General features: G+C 46.2%; 1 protein-coding gene across 1 annotated transcript in view; it reads left to right on the top strand.

The window, feature by feature from the left end:
* LOC118382554 (carboxypeptidase A6-like) overlaps positions 1 to 13,829 on the top strand; it is a 40,891-nt gene extending 27,062 nt beyond the window's left edge. The window contains exons 7-11 of the mRNA XM_052503226.1: positions 3,898 to 4,008; positions 4,324 to 4,414; positions 10,333 to 10,535; positions 10,640 to 10,724; positions 10,969 to 13,829. Coding sequence (XP_052359186.1) covers positions 3,898 to 4,008; positions 4,324 to 4,414; positions 10,333 to 10,535; positions 10,640 to 10,724; positions 10,969 to 11,198 — 720 coding nt within the window. The 3' untranslated portion in view covers positions 11,199 to 13,829. The remainder of the gene's footprint in view (positions 1 to 3,897; positions 4,009 to 4,323; positions 4,415 to 10,332; positions 10,536 to 10,639; positions 10,725 to 10,968) is intronic.
* Positions 13,830 to 14,749: the final 920 nt, after the last annotated feature.

Raw genomic sequence — 14,749 nt, 5'->3', positions numbered from 1 at the left:
GGTGCTGCCTCTCTGGAGCTGCCTCTCTGGAGCTGCCTCTCTGGAGCTGCCTCTCTGGTGCTGCCTCTCTGGAGCTGCCTCTCTGGTGCTGCCTCTCTGGTGCTGCCTCTCTGGAGCTGCCTCTCTGGTGCTGCCTCTCTGGTGCTGCCTCTCTGGAGCTGCCTCTCTGGTGCTGCCTCTCTGGTGCTGCCTCTCTGGTGCTGCCTCTCTGGTGCTGCCTCTCTGGAGCTGCCTCTCTGGTGCTGCCTCTCTGGAGCTGCCTCTCTGGTGCTGCCTCTCTGGAGCTGCCTCTCTGGTGCTGCCTCTCTGGAGCTGCCTCTCTGGTGCTGCCTCTCTGGAGCTGCCTCTCTGGTGCTGCCTCTCTGGAGCTGTCTGTTTCTGGTGCTGTCTGTCTCTGGTGCTGTCTGTTTCTGGTGCTGTCAGTCTCTGCTGCTGTCTGTCTCTACTGCTGCCTCTCTGGTGCTGTCTGTCTCTGGTGCTGCCTGTCTCTCACCCAGGTGGGTGCTATTATAGACATGTCTGTCTCTGGTGCTGTCTGTTTCTGGTGCTGTCGGTCTCTGCTGCTGTCTGTCTCTACTGCTGCCTGTCTCTGGTGCTGTCGGTCTCTGCTGCTGTCTGCCTCTGCTGCTGTCTGTCTCTACTGCTGCCTCTCTGGAGCTGTCTGTTTATGGTGCTGTCGGTCTCTGCTGCTGCCTGTTTCTGGTGCTGTCTGTTTCTGGCGCAGACTGTCTCTGCTGCTGTCTGTCTCTGGTTCTGCTTGTCTCTGCTGCTGTAGGCCAATTTATCCCCATTCAAAATCCTATTTCCCCTAAGCCTAACCCCCAACCCAACCCTAATTCTAACCTTAAACCTAACTCCTAAGTCTATAATAGCATCCACCTGTGTGATGCACAGCAACCACTTCTATGCCAGAACACTCACCACACGGAGAGGTAAGGAGTAATACATGCCAATTCAGAGGATGATTAGGTGGCCATGTTGGTAATTTAGCCAGGACACCAGGGTTAACAACCCTACTCTTACAATAAGTACCATTTTTAATGACCACAGAGAGACAGGACACCCGTTTAACGTCCCATCCGAAAGAAGGCACCTTACACAGGGCAATGTCCCCTTCACTGCCCTGGGTTTTCCTTACACTAGAGAGAAGAGTGCCCCCTACTGACCCTCCAACACCATCTGGTCTCCCATCCAGGACCCACCCTGCTTATCTTCAGGGGCAGGCCAGCATTTGGATGCAAGGTGGCATGCTGCTGGCACACATACACACATCTCTCTACTTTTGCTCTGGACCCTCTCTCAGTTTGGAACCATTACAACCATTTTGACAGAGAGCAGGGAGAGTAATGCGTCACACACAATTAAGTCCCCGCAAATCAACCCAAACCACCCTGAAATGTCAGAGCTTTACTATAACATTGTGAGAACATAGCAAGCCGTGTACATGTCTAGCAGGGGGGTTTATGCATCTCCAGATGAGTGTGTACTAGGACAGTATTGAGAAACTTCAAGAGTTTGTACAAGAACAGACTTTTATAATGGAGCAGATCACTGTGCTGTTTAGGTCAACAATAGTAATGTCTCATTTTGGCCAGGGGGGGGCAGAGCTCCATCTCTCTACAAAGTCAGATTAACCTTGGCCTGAGCCTGATTACTGAGCAGGTATTGCCCCACTAACAATCTGCTTTCTCGAATCCTCCACTGGAACCTGCCTGGGGAAGAGGCATTAACACACTCCTGATCAAAACAAATCCAATTGGATTTGGCACATGCGCCAAAAACAACAGGTGTAGACTTTGCCGTGAAATGCTTACTTACAAGCCCTTAACCAACGAAATAGAGTTAAGAAAATATTTGCTAAATATACTTAAGTAAAACATGTAATAAAGGTAACACAATGCAGCAGCATACCACCCTGCATCCCACTGCTGGCTTCTGAAGCAGGGTTGGTCCTGGATGGGAGACCAGCAACATACCACCCCGCATCCCACTGCTGGCTTCTGAAGAAGGGTTGGTCCTGGATGGGAGACCAGCAGCATACCTCCCCGAATCCCCCTGCTGGCTTCTGAAGCAGGGTTGGTCCTGGATGGGAGACCAGCAACATACCACCCTGCATCCCACTGCTGGCTTCTGAAGCAGGGTTGGTCCTGGATGGGAGACCAGCAACATACCACCCCTCATCCCACTGCTGGCTTCTGAAGCAGGGTTGGTCCTGGATGGGAGACCAGCAACATACCACCCCTCATCCCACTGCTGGCTTCTGAAGCAGGGTTGGTCCTGGATGGGAGACCAGCAACATACCACCCCTCATCCCACTGCTGGCTTCTGAAGCAGGGTTGGTCCTGGATGGGAGACCAGCAACATACCACCCCTCATCCCACTGCTGGCTTCTGAAGCAGGGTTGGTCCTGGATGGGAGACCAGCAACATACCACCCTGCATCCCACTGCTGGCTTCTGAAGCAGGGTTGGTCCTGGATGGGAGACCAGCAACATACCACCCCGCATCCCACTGCTGGCTTCTGAAGCAGGGTTGGTCCTGGATGGGAGACCAGCAGCATACCACCCCGCATCCCACTGCTGGCTTCTGAAGCAGGGTTGGTCCTGGATGGGAGACCAGCAGCATACCACCCCACATCCCACTGCTGGCTTCTGAAGCAGGGTTGGTCCTGGATGGGAGACCAGCAGCATACCACCCCGCATCCCACTGCTGGCTTCTGAAGCAGGGTTGGTCATGGATGGGAGACCAGCAACATACCACCCCGCATCCCACTGCTGGCTTCTGAAGCAGAGTTGGTCCTGGATGGGAGACCAGCAACATACCACCCTGCATCCTACTGCTGGCTTCTGAAGCAGGGTTGGTCCTGGATGGGAGCCCAGCAACATACCACCCTGCATCCCACTGCTGGCTTCTGAAGCAGGGTTGGTCCTGGATGGGAGCCCAGCAACATACCACCCTGCATCCTACTGCTGGCTTCTGAAGCAGGGTTGGTCCTGGATGGGAGACCAGCAACATACCACCCCTCATCCCACTGCTGGCTTCTGAAGCAGGGTTGGTCCTGGATGGGAGACCAGCAGCATACCACCCCTCATCCCACTGCTGGCTTCTGAAGCAGGGTTGGTCCTGGATGGGAGACCAACAGCATTAGGATTAAATAACAATAATGAAGCTATATACAGAGGGTACCGGTAAGTCGAGTTAATTTGTACATATAGGAAGGGGTAATGTGACAATGCAAAGATAACAAACAGCGAGTAGCAGCAGTGTAAAAACAAAGGGAGGAGGGGGGTCAATGTAAATAGTCCATTTCATGAATTGGTCAGGAGTCTTATGGCTTGGGGGTAGAAGCTATTAAGGAGTCTTTTGGACCTGGACTTGGCGCTCAGGTACAGCTTGCCGTGCGGTAGCAGAGAGAACAATCAAAGACTTGGTTGACTGGAGTCTTTGACAATTTTTTGGGCCTTCCTCTGACACAGCCTAGTACATGTACATAGGTCCTGGATGGCAGGAAGCTTGGCCCCGGTGACGTATTGGGCCGTACGCGCTACCCTCTGTAGCGCCTTACTGTCGGATGCCGAGCAGTTGCCATACCAGGCGGTGATGCAACTGGTCAGGATGCTCTCGATGGTGCAGCTGTAGAACGATGATGAGGATGATGAGGGTTTTCTAGTAGCCCTCTATAGCAGTTGTACTGCTCAGTCACAGGTGTGTGATAGCACTGGTGGATCCTCTGCCACCCTCCGACTTACAGACTTCTTAGGAGTATTAATCATGATTTATTATTCACCAACTAGAAAGTATTGTAACTGGTGAAATAAAACAGGTGCAAGAGGAGATATAGCCTATGGTTCATTGTGAACTTACCTGTCGTGTTCATATAAGCCTGTTGTTGTTGTAGGCTCTGCATTCCTACCAGCATGACTCTGTGATGAGACGACTGATGAACCAACTCAACTTCTACATCATGCCTGTCTTCAACGTGGATGGATACATCTTCAGCTGGACTACGGTAGCTACAACTCTCTCTGTGTCTCTTTCCCTCTCCCCCTCTCTCTCTCTCTTTCCCTCTCCTCCCTTTCCCTCTCCTCCTCTCTCTCCCTCTCCCCCTCTCTCTCTCTCTCCCCTTCTCTCTTTCCCTCTCCCCCTCTCTCTCTCTCTCTCTCTCTCTCTCTCTCTCTCTCACACCCTCTCTGTCTGGCTTGCTCTCTCTCTTTCTCTCTCACCTAGCTAACATTTGACCCAACATGTGTATTTAAGGTGACATGTTATTAGTATATTCATAGCTACTTTGAGTCAGTGACAATGTTCATTATTTTCCCCCCAGGATCGTTTCTGGAGGAAAACCCGGTCCAAAAACGTCAAGTATCACTGCAGAGGTGTTGACGCCAACAGGAACTGGAAAGTCAAGTGGTGTGGTGAGTTTTTAATGTATCCTTGGAGTGTGTCTGTGTGTGTGTGTGTGTGTGTGTTTGTCCTCCCTTCCCCCTGCTTTCCTTCCCCTGCTGTTGGGAGATGTCTCCTGGTGCTCTGTCTGCTTAATTAGTGTAAGCTGTGGATTAAATGTTTGTGTGGTGACGGCACCCCCCTGTTTGATATGATTTTGGTGGTGCTGAGAGGGGGGGGGGTAAGGTCTTCTGATGGGTGTCTGCTATTCATCACTCAGGGAGGGAGGCTGGTTTTATGTGTGATACTTGGAATCTTAAATAAGAAAGGATAGATAATTACAGCAAGAAAAGAGCTGGGGGAGAGAGGGGAGAAAGTGAGGGGGGAAGAGATGAGTGAGAGGCGGGGAGAGAGGGGAGAAAGAGAGGGGGGAAGAGATGAGTGAGAGGCGGGGAGAGGGGAGAAAGAGAGGGGGAAGAGATGAGTGAGAGGAGAGAGAGAGGGGAGAGAGAGAGGGGAGAAGAGATGAGTGAGAGGCGGGGAGAGAGGGGGAAAGAGAGGGGGGAAGAGATGGGTGAGAGGCGGGGAGAGAGGGGAGAAAGAGAGGGGGAAGAGATGAGTGAGAGGCGGGGAGAGAGGGGGGAAGAGAGGGGGGAAGAGATGAGTGAGAGGCGGGGAGAGAGGGGGGAAAGAGAGGGGGAAGAGATGGGTGAGAGGCGGGGAGAGAGGGGAGAAAGAGAGGGGAAGAGATGAGTGAGAGGCGGGGAGAGAGGGGGAAGAGATGAGTGAGAGGCGGGGAGAGAGGGGAGAAAGAGAGGGGGAAGAGATGAGTGAGAGGCGGGGAGAGAGGGGGAAAGAGAGGGGGAAGAGATGAGTGAGAGGCAGGGAGAGAGGGGAGAAAGAGAGGGGGAAGAGATGGGGGAAAGGAGAGAGAGAGGGGAGAGAGAGGGGAGAAGAGATGAGTGAGAGGCGGGGAGAGAGGGGGAAAGAGAGGGGGAAGAGATGAGTGAGAGGCGGGGAGAGAGGGGGAAGGAGGGGGAAAGGGTGGGGGAAAGGAGAGAGAGAGGGGAGAGAGGGGAGAAAGAGAGGGGGAAAGAGATGAGATGAGTGAGGCGGGGAGAGAGGGGGAAAGAGAGGGGGAAAGGAGAGAGAGAGGGGAGAAAGAGAGGGGGAAAGAGATGAGTGACAGGTGGGGAGAGAGGGGGGGAAGAGAGGGGGGAAGAGATGAGTGAGAGGCGGGGAGAGAGGGAGAAAGAGAGGGGGAAGAGATGAGTGAGAGGCGGGGAGAGAGGGGAAAAGGGGGGGGAGAGGAGTGAAGGAGGGGAGAGAGGGGGAGAAAGAGAGGGGAAGAGATGAGTGAGAGGCGGGGAGAGAGGGGAGAAAGAGGGGGGAAGAGATGAGTGAGAGGCGGGGAGAGGGGGGAAGGAGAGGGGGGAAGAGATGAGTGAGAGGCGGGGAGAGAGGGGGAAGGAGAGGGGGAAGAGATGAGTGAGAGGCGGGGAGAGAGGGGGAAGGAGAGGGGGAAGAGATGAGGAGAGGCGGGAGAGAGGGGAGAAAGAGAGGGGGAAGAGATGAGTGAGAGGCGGGGAGAGAGGGGGAAGGAGAGGGGGAAGAGATGAGAGAGGCGGGGAGAGAGGGGGAGAAAGAGGGGGGAAGAGATGAGTGAGAGGCGGGGAGAGAGGGGGAAGGAGAGGGGGGAAGAGAAAGTGGAGGCGGGGAGAGAGGGGAGAAAGAGAGGGGGAAGAGATGAGTGAGAGGCGGGGAGAGAGGGGGAAGGAGAGGGGGAAGAGATGAGGAGGTGGGGAAAGGGGGAAGAGAGGGGGAAGAGATGGTGAGAAGAGAGGGGAGAAAGGAGGGGAAGAGATGAGTGAGAGGCGGGGAGAGAGGGGGGAAAGAGAGGGGGAAGAGATGAGTGAGAGGCGGGGAAGAGGGGAGAAAGAGAGGGGGAAGAGATGAGTGAGAGGGGGGAGAGAAAGAGAGGGGGAAGAGATGAGTGAGAGGCGGGGAGAGAGGGGAGAAAGAGAGGGGGAAGAGATGAGTGAGAGGTGGGGAGAGAGGGGGAAAGAGAGGGGGAAAGGAGAGAGGAGGGGAGAGAGGGGAAGAGATGAGTGAGAGAGGGGAGAGAGGGGGAAAGAGGGGGGAAAGGAGAGAGAGAGGGAGAAAGAGAGGGGGAAGAGATGAGTGAGAGGCGGGGAGAGAGGGGGAAGAGAGGGGGAAAGAGAGGGGGAAAGGAGAGAGAGAGGGGAGAAAGAGAGGGAAGAGATGAGTGAGAGGCGGGGAGAGAGGGGGAAAGGGAGAGATAGACAGAGCAAGAGATGAGTGAGAGGCTCCAGAGAGGGGGAAAGAGACAAAGAAACTGGAAGGAAAAGAGAGGGGGAAAGAGAGGGGGAAGAGATGAGTGAGAGGCGGGGAGAGGGGGGTCAAACAAAAAAGAAAAGGAGATAACATTGAAACAGAGAGGGAGGAAGAATGAGTAGAAAGGGGGAATCAGAAAGTCCCCAGGGAATTTGGTATTTTTCTCAAGAAATGAAAGGGGGAAAGATTTGTACCCAGTGAGGGGGAAAGGTGGGGGAAAGAGATAAGGAGAGAGAGAGAACCAGAGGCAGGGTAGGGGGGAAAGGAGAGAGAGAGGGGGACTAGAACCGGAAGGTTGCAAGTTCAAGCCCCCGGGAGAGACAAGGTACAAATCTGTTGTTCTGAGAGAACAGGCTGTCATTGAAAATAAGAGATTTGTTAGACAGAGCATGTGATACTGATCATCTCCAAGGTCTGTATGAGACACTGCCCACTGGAAAAAAATTGGTTGCATCAATGTTGTTTCCATGTCATTTCAACAAACAAAAAATAATCTGATAACATTGAAACAACGTGGAAAACTGTTTGGAATTTCTAAAAGTAATCAGAAAGTCCCCAGGGAATTTGGTATTTTTCTCAACCAAATGCAAATAAAACATTTGTACCCAGTGAGTGGTTGGTGTTTAAGATATACGGGGGAGAGAACCACTAGGCAGGGTAGCCTAGTAGTTAGAGCGTTGGACTAGTAACCGGAAGGTTGCAAGTTCAAGCCCCCGAGCTGACAAGGTACAAATCTGTCGTTCTGCCCCTGAACAGGCTGTCATTGAAAATAAGAATTTGTTCTTAACTGACTTGCCTAGTTAAATAAAAGGTAAAATAAAAATATATATATTCTCACACTATAATGTGAGACTATAATGCAGCTATAAGAACACAAGGTCAGATCCAGACACACTATAATGTGAGACTATAATGCAGCTATAAGAACACAAGGACAGATCCAGACACACTATAATGTGAGACTATAATACAGCTATAAGAACACAAGGACAGATCCAGACACACTATAATGTGAGACTATAATACAGCTATAAGAACACAAGGTCAGATCCAGACACACTATAATGTGAGACTATAATGCAGCTATAAGAACACAAGGTCAGATCCAGACACACTATAATGTGAGACTATAATGCAGCTATAAGAACACAAGGACAGATCCAGACACACTATAATGTGAGACTATAATGCAGCTATAAGAACACAAGGACAGATCCAGACACACTATAATGTGAGACTATAATGCAGCTATAAGAACACAAGGACAGATCCAGACACACTATAATGTGAGACTATAATGCAGCTATAAGAACACAAGGTCAGATCCAGACACACTATAATGTGAGACTATAATGCAGCTATAAGAACACAAGGTCAGATCCAGACACACTATAATGTGAGACTATAATGCAGCTATAAGAACACAAGGTCAGATCCAGACACACTATAATGTGAGACTATAATGCAGCTATAAGAACACAAGGACAGATCCAGACACACTATAATGTGAGACTATAATGCAGCTATAAGAACACAAGGACAGATCCAGACACACTATAATGTGAGACTATAATGCAGCTATAAGAACACAAGGTCAGATCCAGACACACTATAATGTGAGACTATAATGCAGCTATAAGAACACAAGGACAGATCCAGACACACTATAATGTGAGACTATAATGCAGCTATAAGAACACAAGGACAGATCCAGACACACTATAATGTGAGACTATAATGCAGCTATAAGAACACAAGGTCAGATCCAGACACAGGAGTCTTTGATATGTATTATTCAATCCAAAGGGTAGGTAAGAGAATGGTCATGGAAAGGCAAAAGGTCAAAACCAGTTCAGAGTCCAGGAGGTACAGAGTGGCAGGCAGGCAGAATGGTCAGGCAGGCAGAATGGTCAGGCAGGCAGAATGGTCAGGCAGGCGGGTACGGAGTCCAGAAAAACAGGCAAGGGTCAAAACCGGGAGGACTAGCAAAAAAAGAATAGAAGCAAGATTATGGGGAAACACGCTGGTTGACATACAAGATGAACTGGCACAGAGAGACAGGAAACACAGGGATAAATACACGGAGGAAAATAAGCGACACCTGGAGGGGGTGGAGACAATCACCAAGACAGGTGAAACAGATCAGGGTGTGACAGCAGCAGATATGGCTATAGGCCTGAGTTTTTCCTGACCACGAGACAGAAACAGGAAAACTCTAGGCCCTTAAGTCAAACCTGCTACATTAGATTATCCAGCTACTGTAACGGCAGGCTAGAATACATTACAAGATCCACTGCCTTGTTCTTTACCTTGTGCCACTTTCACATTTTCCCGGGTAACAAACCCTTCTTTGCTCTGTGTATAACTAATTGCCAGGCGTATGTAGATGCGTACTGGCTGGGGACCTGTGGGAACAAGTTGTTAAAACACACACTGTGTAAAACACGGCCTTGGTCGACACAGAGTATTCATTATGGGGGCCAAGACCTATGAAAACGACACCATAATGATAGGCCTCAGCTTGGTGTTGAGATGTATCATTATACTGTAGCATAGAAGGGGAGGGGAATGACAAATAATCCAAACTACAGTATGTATTGTTGATTTAACCCTCAGCCATCTGTATTTTCAATAAGGCTCTGAGTTTTGAAAGCTGACCAGAAAAGAACTCTGGCTCCTCGCTAAAGCCAGGAACGAGGCCCTAATTATGAGAATAGGCAATAGGCACAAGAAGTTAATGCTTACTGAAGCCGCTATGTGTTTTGTGCAGACCAATCATAGACTTTCAAGGTTGGATGATACCAGGGGTAATTTACTGTCTAATTTTAATCAGTTAATTAATTTAGGAAATTGTTCATTTACACTGTTTGTATTATACATAGACATGGCTCATTCCCTGTTGGATTTGCATATGCAAATATTAATTTGGCCCAGAGTTTTGAGGTGCTGCTTTTTGCTCATGGGCAAGTCTCTTAGATCATGCTCTTTCTTGTCTGTCTGCAGGTTATGCCAAGTTGTGCTTCTAACGTTTATTTTTGGAGTAATCATTTACATAATTAATGGGCATGCGTACTGTAGTTGGAGGGTTTAGTTCTGCTTAGAATACATGAATATGCAAAAATAATCTGAGAGAGACAGAGAGATATGTAGCCAGCGTAGTCCATCTGAAGAGGTATTCGTCCACATTGAAAACAGGCATCAATGACACAAAGTAGCTATGAATATACAAATAACATGAAAGAGGGAGAGGTGAAAGAAGACTGTTTTCTGAGAAGAGAAATGTCTAAAACATATTGAATTGAGAACAATATGTCAACCGGCTGTGTGGACTAAAAACATGTCCCCGGTGTGTTTTATACCCCCCATTTACCATGAACAATGTTGTAATCTAGCAGACTTTTCTGTGCATAAAATGTATTCAAAAATGGTCACAGAAACATACACTAACACCATAGTAAAACCCTGTTCTAAAGTACTGGGTATAGTTCCAGTATAAACTAATATAACCTCTCTGTCTGTATATACAGCACTTAATACTGTATGACCATAGTAAGTAACAACCAGTACCTGCCCTGTCGTTGTCTCTCCCTGCCAGAGGAGGGTGCATCCTCTCACCCCTGTGATGACACGTACTGCGGACCCTTCCCTGAGTCCGAGCCAGAGGTCAAGGCAGTGGCCAAGTTCCTGCGGAAGCACAAGAAGCGTGTCAAGGCCTACGTCTCCATCCACGCCTACGCTCAAATGTTGCTCTACCCCTACTCTTATAAATACGCCACCATCCCTAACTTCAACTGTGTGGTGAGAGACACATCTGTGACCACAATCAATCAATGAATCAATGTTGTTGCAACTCACATTGGAATTGAATAAATGATTGTAATGTAATGTATTCCCCCCTCCAGGAGTCAGCTGCACACAATGCAGTGACTGCCCTGTACTCTGCCTACGGAGTGAGGTACAGATATGGACCCGCCTCCACCACGCTGTGTGAGTTATGCACACTATCTCCTTCCCAACGTTAACTTACTTCAGCAACAGACTGCAAAACACTCAGAAAACATCAAATCAAATCAAATCAAATTGTATTTGTCACATACACATGGTTAGCAGATGTTAATGCGATCTAGCTCATATTTCAGTTATAAGATAAGAATTCCTGCCGTGCACATGTTTGCCTGTGGAAAACCCTCCCAATGAATCCAAACTGTTGTATTTGTTCTGACTCCAACAGATGTCAGCTCAGGCAGCTCCATGGACTGGGCCTATAGGAACGGGATCCCTTATGCCTTTGCCTTTGAACTGCGGGACACAGGCTACTTTGGCTTCCTGTTACCTGAAGCTCTGATTAACCCCACCTGTACTGAGACCATGAGAGCAGTGAAGACCATCTCATCAGGCCTACTAAAGAAGTGTGAGACAGGGATGTATCAGCTGGACAGGGAGAGATATCCATATCTCTGAGATATATAGACATTTACAGTATCTCTGCATCTGCTAGAGAATAACTACGGGTGGTGGGTTATTGTGCCAAAAAGGAAAATGCAACATATATCATGCAAGCCTTGATGTTTACCCAAGAGTGGTCACCACTCCATTTTATGTCTGTATGTTAGAGGCTATAGTGGTACTTGAAAATGCCCTCAAACTGGTTTCAAATGTAAAAGTATTTAGATGTCATATTACATCAAATCTTCACCTTGTACTATCAACAACTCGACTGTTTACTGTGTACGGTGAACGCAAGCACTTGAATGCCATTTTCAAGAGACTGATATTGCATTTCACAGAGTTTTTTTCTTGAAATTGCAGTTTTGACCCATTAAAGCTTCACTATCTGGAGCACCATCAGCTAACTCAGTGGTGTAGTCGTGCCTGGAGAAGTGGGTATATTCTATCTTTTGCCAAAGATGTCCCAAACGGCCCGCCGGGTGAATTCTATGAGAAACAGTGACATACACTCTGAATGACCTAAAATGATAAATGCCATATTGGTCTTTCATAGTCAGGCCAACCCAAGCTGTACTGTGCAAGTAGGCTAATAGTAGACCTACTACTGAAATGGATACATGAGGCTGGCCAACGGCAGTTCCGGAGACCACTTTTGATGTCAGGGAACAATCTAAGAAATGTTGATTTTTTTTTGTGTAGTTACCCTATAATTTGCAGGCACAAAGCACTGTTGTTTGATTAGCAGTGTTTCTGTAGGACATGAGTTTGCAAAACAAATGGCCACTAGATTGACACAAATAATCCTGATATAATTCTGCTTTGTAGCTAGTTAACGCTTAATTTAGAAGGTTTTTGGGAAAGCATTTCCCTCTACCAGAAGACGATTAGGCCTATCATTAGCATTGCTATATTCTTCCTGCTCCTTCATTGTCTGAAACCAGGATGTTTTATCTCATAATATGAGGCATGTTTCAAAGTAGCTTATAGCCAAAATCCCACCATAAAAATGTGGAGGCAATTATTTTATAAAGACTTATACTGGTTTTCTTTCAAATGTATTTTATTGTCTAGCAGCCAAAGGTATTGTCCAAGTCATATTAGCAACCCATGATAATAATTATAACAATTTTAAAAAATGCTAACAATTATTGTTGCATCTTTAGATCTTCCCTCTTTCAAAATATCTAAAGAATATTTACATCTCTGTCCTTGAAACTGCTTGCATGTGCAGTGCACATTTTAGAACAGTGTTTTCCCGCATAGGCCTACCGCCATGTGCACATTGCTGAGCCTAAAATGTGAAATAATAGTTTTTGAACATTTTAAGCTAAACATTCTAACCTGTTCCATCAGCCTTATTAATTGATATGGCATATACCTCCACTACACTACTTTGATATGCATCATGGCAATTAAGAAGTGAGTAAACGCAATATGTGGGCATAAGCCGTATGTATACCTGCATGTTCCACCCACTAAACCACTGAGCTAACTGCTCTAGATGTCTTCTAAAGACATTTTACATTAATTGTGGTAGAACAAGGTCATAAAAATGTGTTTATATGGTACAAACAACAAGGATGCCTAAAGTATCAATAAAGGGATAGTTCACACAAATGACACAATTATGTATGGGTTTCCTTGTAAGCAGTCTATGGACAACGTATGACAGCAAATCATGCTTTAGTTTGTTTAGCTGGCCACTGTTCCAATGCAAATTCAATGCAAGTCAACAGTACCTGTATTATAATTTTTGCACTTTATGTATCTAAAAATGTATTGTGTAACTCAATGAAGTTACTTATAGATCATTTGGACATTAACGTAAAATGCTTATATAGGTACCATTGGCTTGCATTGGATTTCTTCTACAAATGTAGAAAAGTTATCATTTGAAACAGTATCCAGGTAAACAAAACCAAAGCATGGATTGCTGTCATATCTTGCCCATAGGCTGCTTCCAGGGTAAGTAAACCCATATGTCATTTTGTCTTTTGGTTGAACTATCCCTTTAACAAAGTGCCTTGAAATGGACTTTAAACGCTTTTCATAATTTTGTAAAGGATAAGTTTATATTTTTCTTTATCAAGGGGAAATGTTTACTTTTGATAGAAAGTGTAAAGGACATTTACTGAAATGTAATACATGTTATTTCTTTTTTATGAGGTTGTCACGTGGATGTTTTCTTTGACATCACTATCATTACAAACATTACAATATTATCGTTTTACAGTAATAGCCCACTGAACACAAACATCAGTTCAACGTCTAGTTTTGTTTTACATTTGGTTGAGCTGTCAACTAACATGAATTCAACGTGAAATCAACAAAAAATGTCACCATGTCATTCATTGGATTTATGTTAAAAGTTGGGTGAAAAAGACAAAAATGCCCTTATGTTGATGACTTTTTGCAAATCCAATAAGTTTTCCACATGGATTCAATGCATCACATCGATTTATGGGGTTGAAATGATGTGTAAACAACGTTAACTTAGGAATAGGCATCTCGCTAGCGGGACTACTTCTGGTGAAACTGGAGGGCACGCAATTCAAATAAATCATTGTAAAAATGATGGCTATTAAACATTTAGGTACATATGTGTCTTATATTGGCTGCAACCTTAAATTCTTGTTAATCTAACTGTGTTGTCTGATTTACAGTAGCTATTACAGCGAAAACCTGCCATGCGATTGTTTGAGGACGGCACCCCACATCAAAATATTTTTCCACCGGCACAGGTTTCATACATTCACAAATAACGATTAAATATTCACTTACTTTTTGAAAATCTTCCTCTGATTTGTCATCCAAAGGGTCCCAGCTATAACATGTAGTGTCGTTTTGTTATATAATATCCTTCTTTATGTCCCAAAAAGTCTGTTTAGTTGACGCCGTCGATTTGAGTAATCCACTCGTTCAACATGCAGAGAAAGGAATCTGAAAATCTACCCCTGAACTTTGTTTCAACAAGTCAAAATACATTTCTATTCACTCTTTAGATACCGTAAAATGTAATCAAACTAAAATATTTCTTATGGAAAGACGTATGTTCAATAGGAAACCGATTTTAGCAGATGTGTCCTGTCTTCATGGCGTGTAAACACGAATTTCCAAGACTGTGTCACTGTACCTAAACTGATATTTCTTATTTGTTTTTGAAGTTACAAGCCTGTAACCTTGAACATAGACTGCTGACACCCTGTGGAAGCCATGGGAATTGCATCCAGGGAGCTCATCTTCAATATGACCTTTTTCTAAAGAAATAATAATAATTCTGGTTGGTTTTTCTATGGATTTCTATGGATTTTTTCCTAATATATCTATTATATTCTCCTACATTTATTTATCATTTATACAAACTTCAAAGTTTTTTTTTTCAATGGTAACAATTATATGCATATCCTGGCTTCAGGACCTGAGCAGCAGGCAGTTTGCGTTGGGCACGTCATTCAGGTGGAAATTGAGAAAAAAGGGGCCTAGTTTTTAATTCAACCAGTTTTTGCCCAGTGGGAGGAGTGTAATATCATGTGTGGTAGGTAGTGTAACAAATGCAGTGAAGC

The sequence above is a fragment of the Oncorhynchus keta genome, chromosome 4 (genome assembly GCF_023373465.1).
Source record: "Oncorhynchus keta strain PuntledgeMale-10-30-2019 chromosome 4, Oket_V2, whole genome shotgun sequence".
NCBI classification, from domain to species: Eukaryota; Metazoa; Chordata; class Actinopteri; order Salmoniformes; family Salmonidae; genus Oncorhynchus; species Oncorhynchus keta.
Note: the sequence above shows the minus strand (reverse complement) of the source record. Positions and strands in the feature narration are given on the sequence as shown.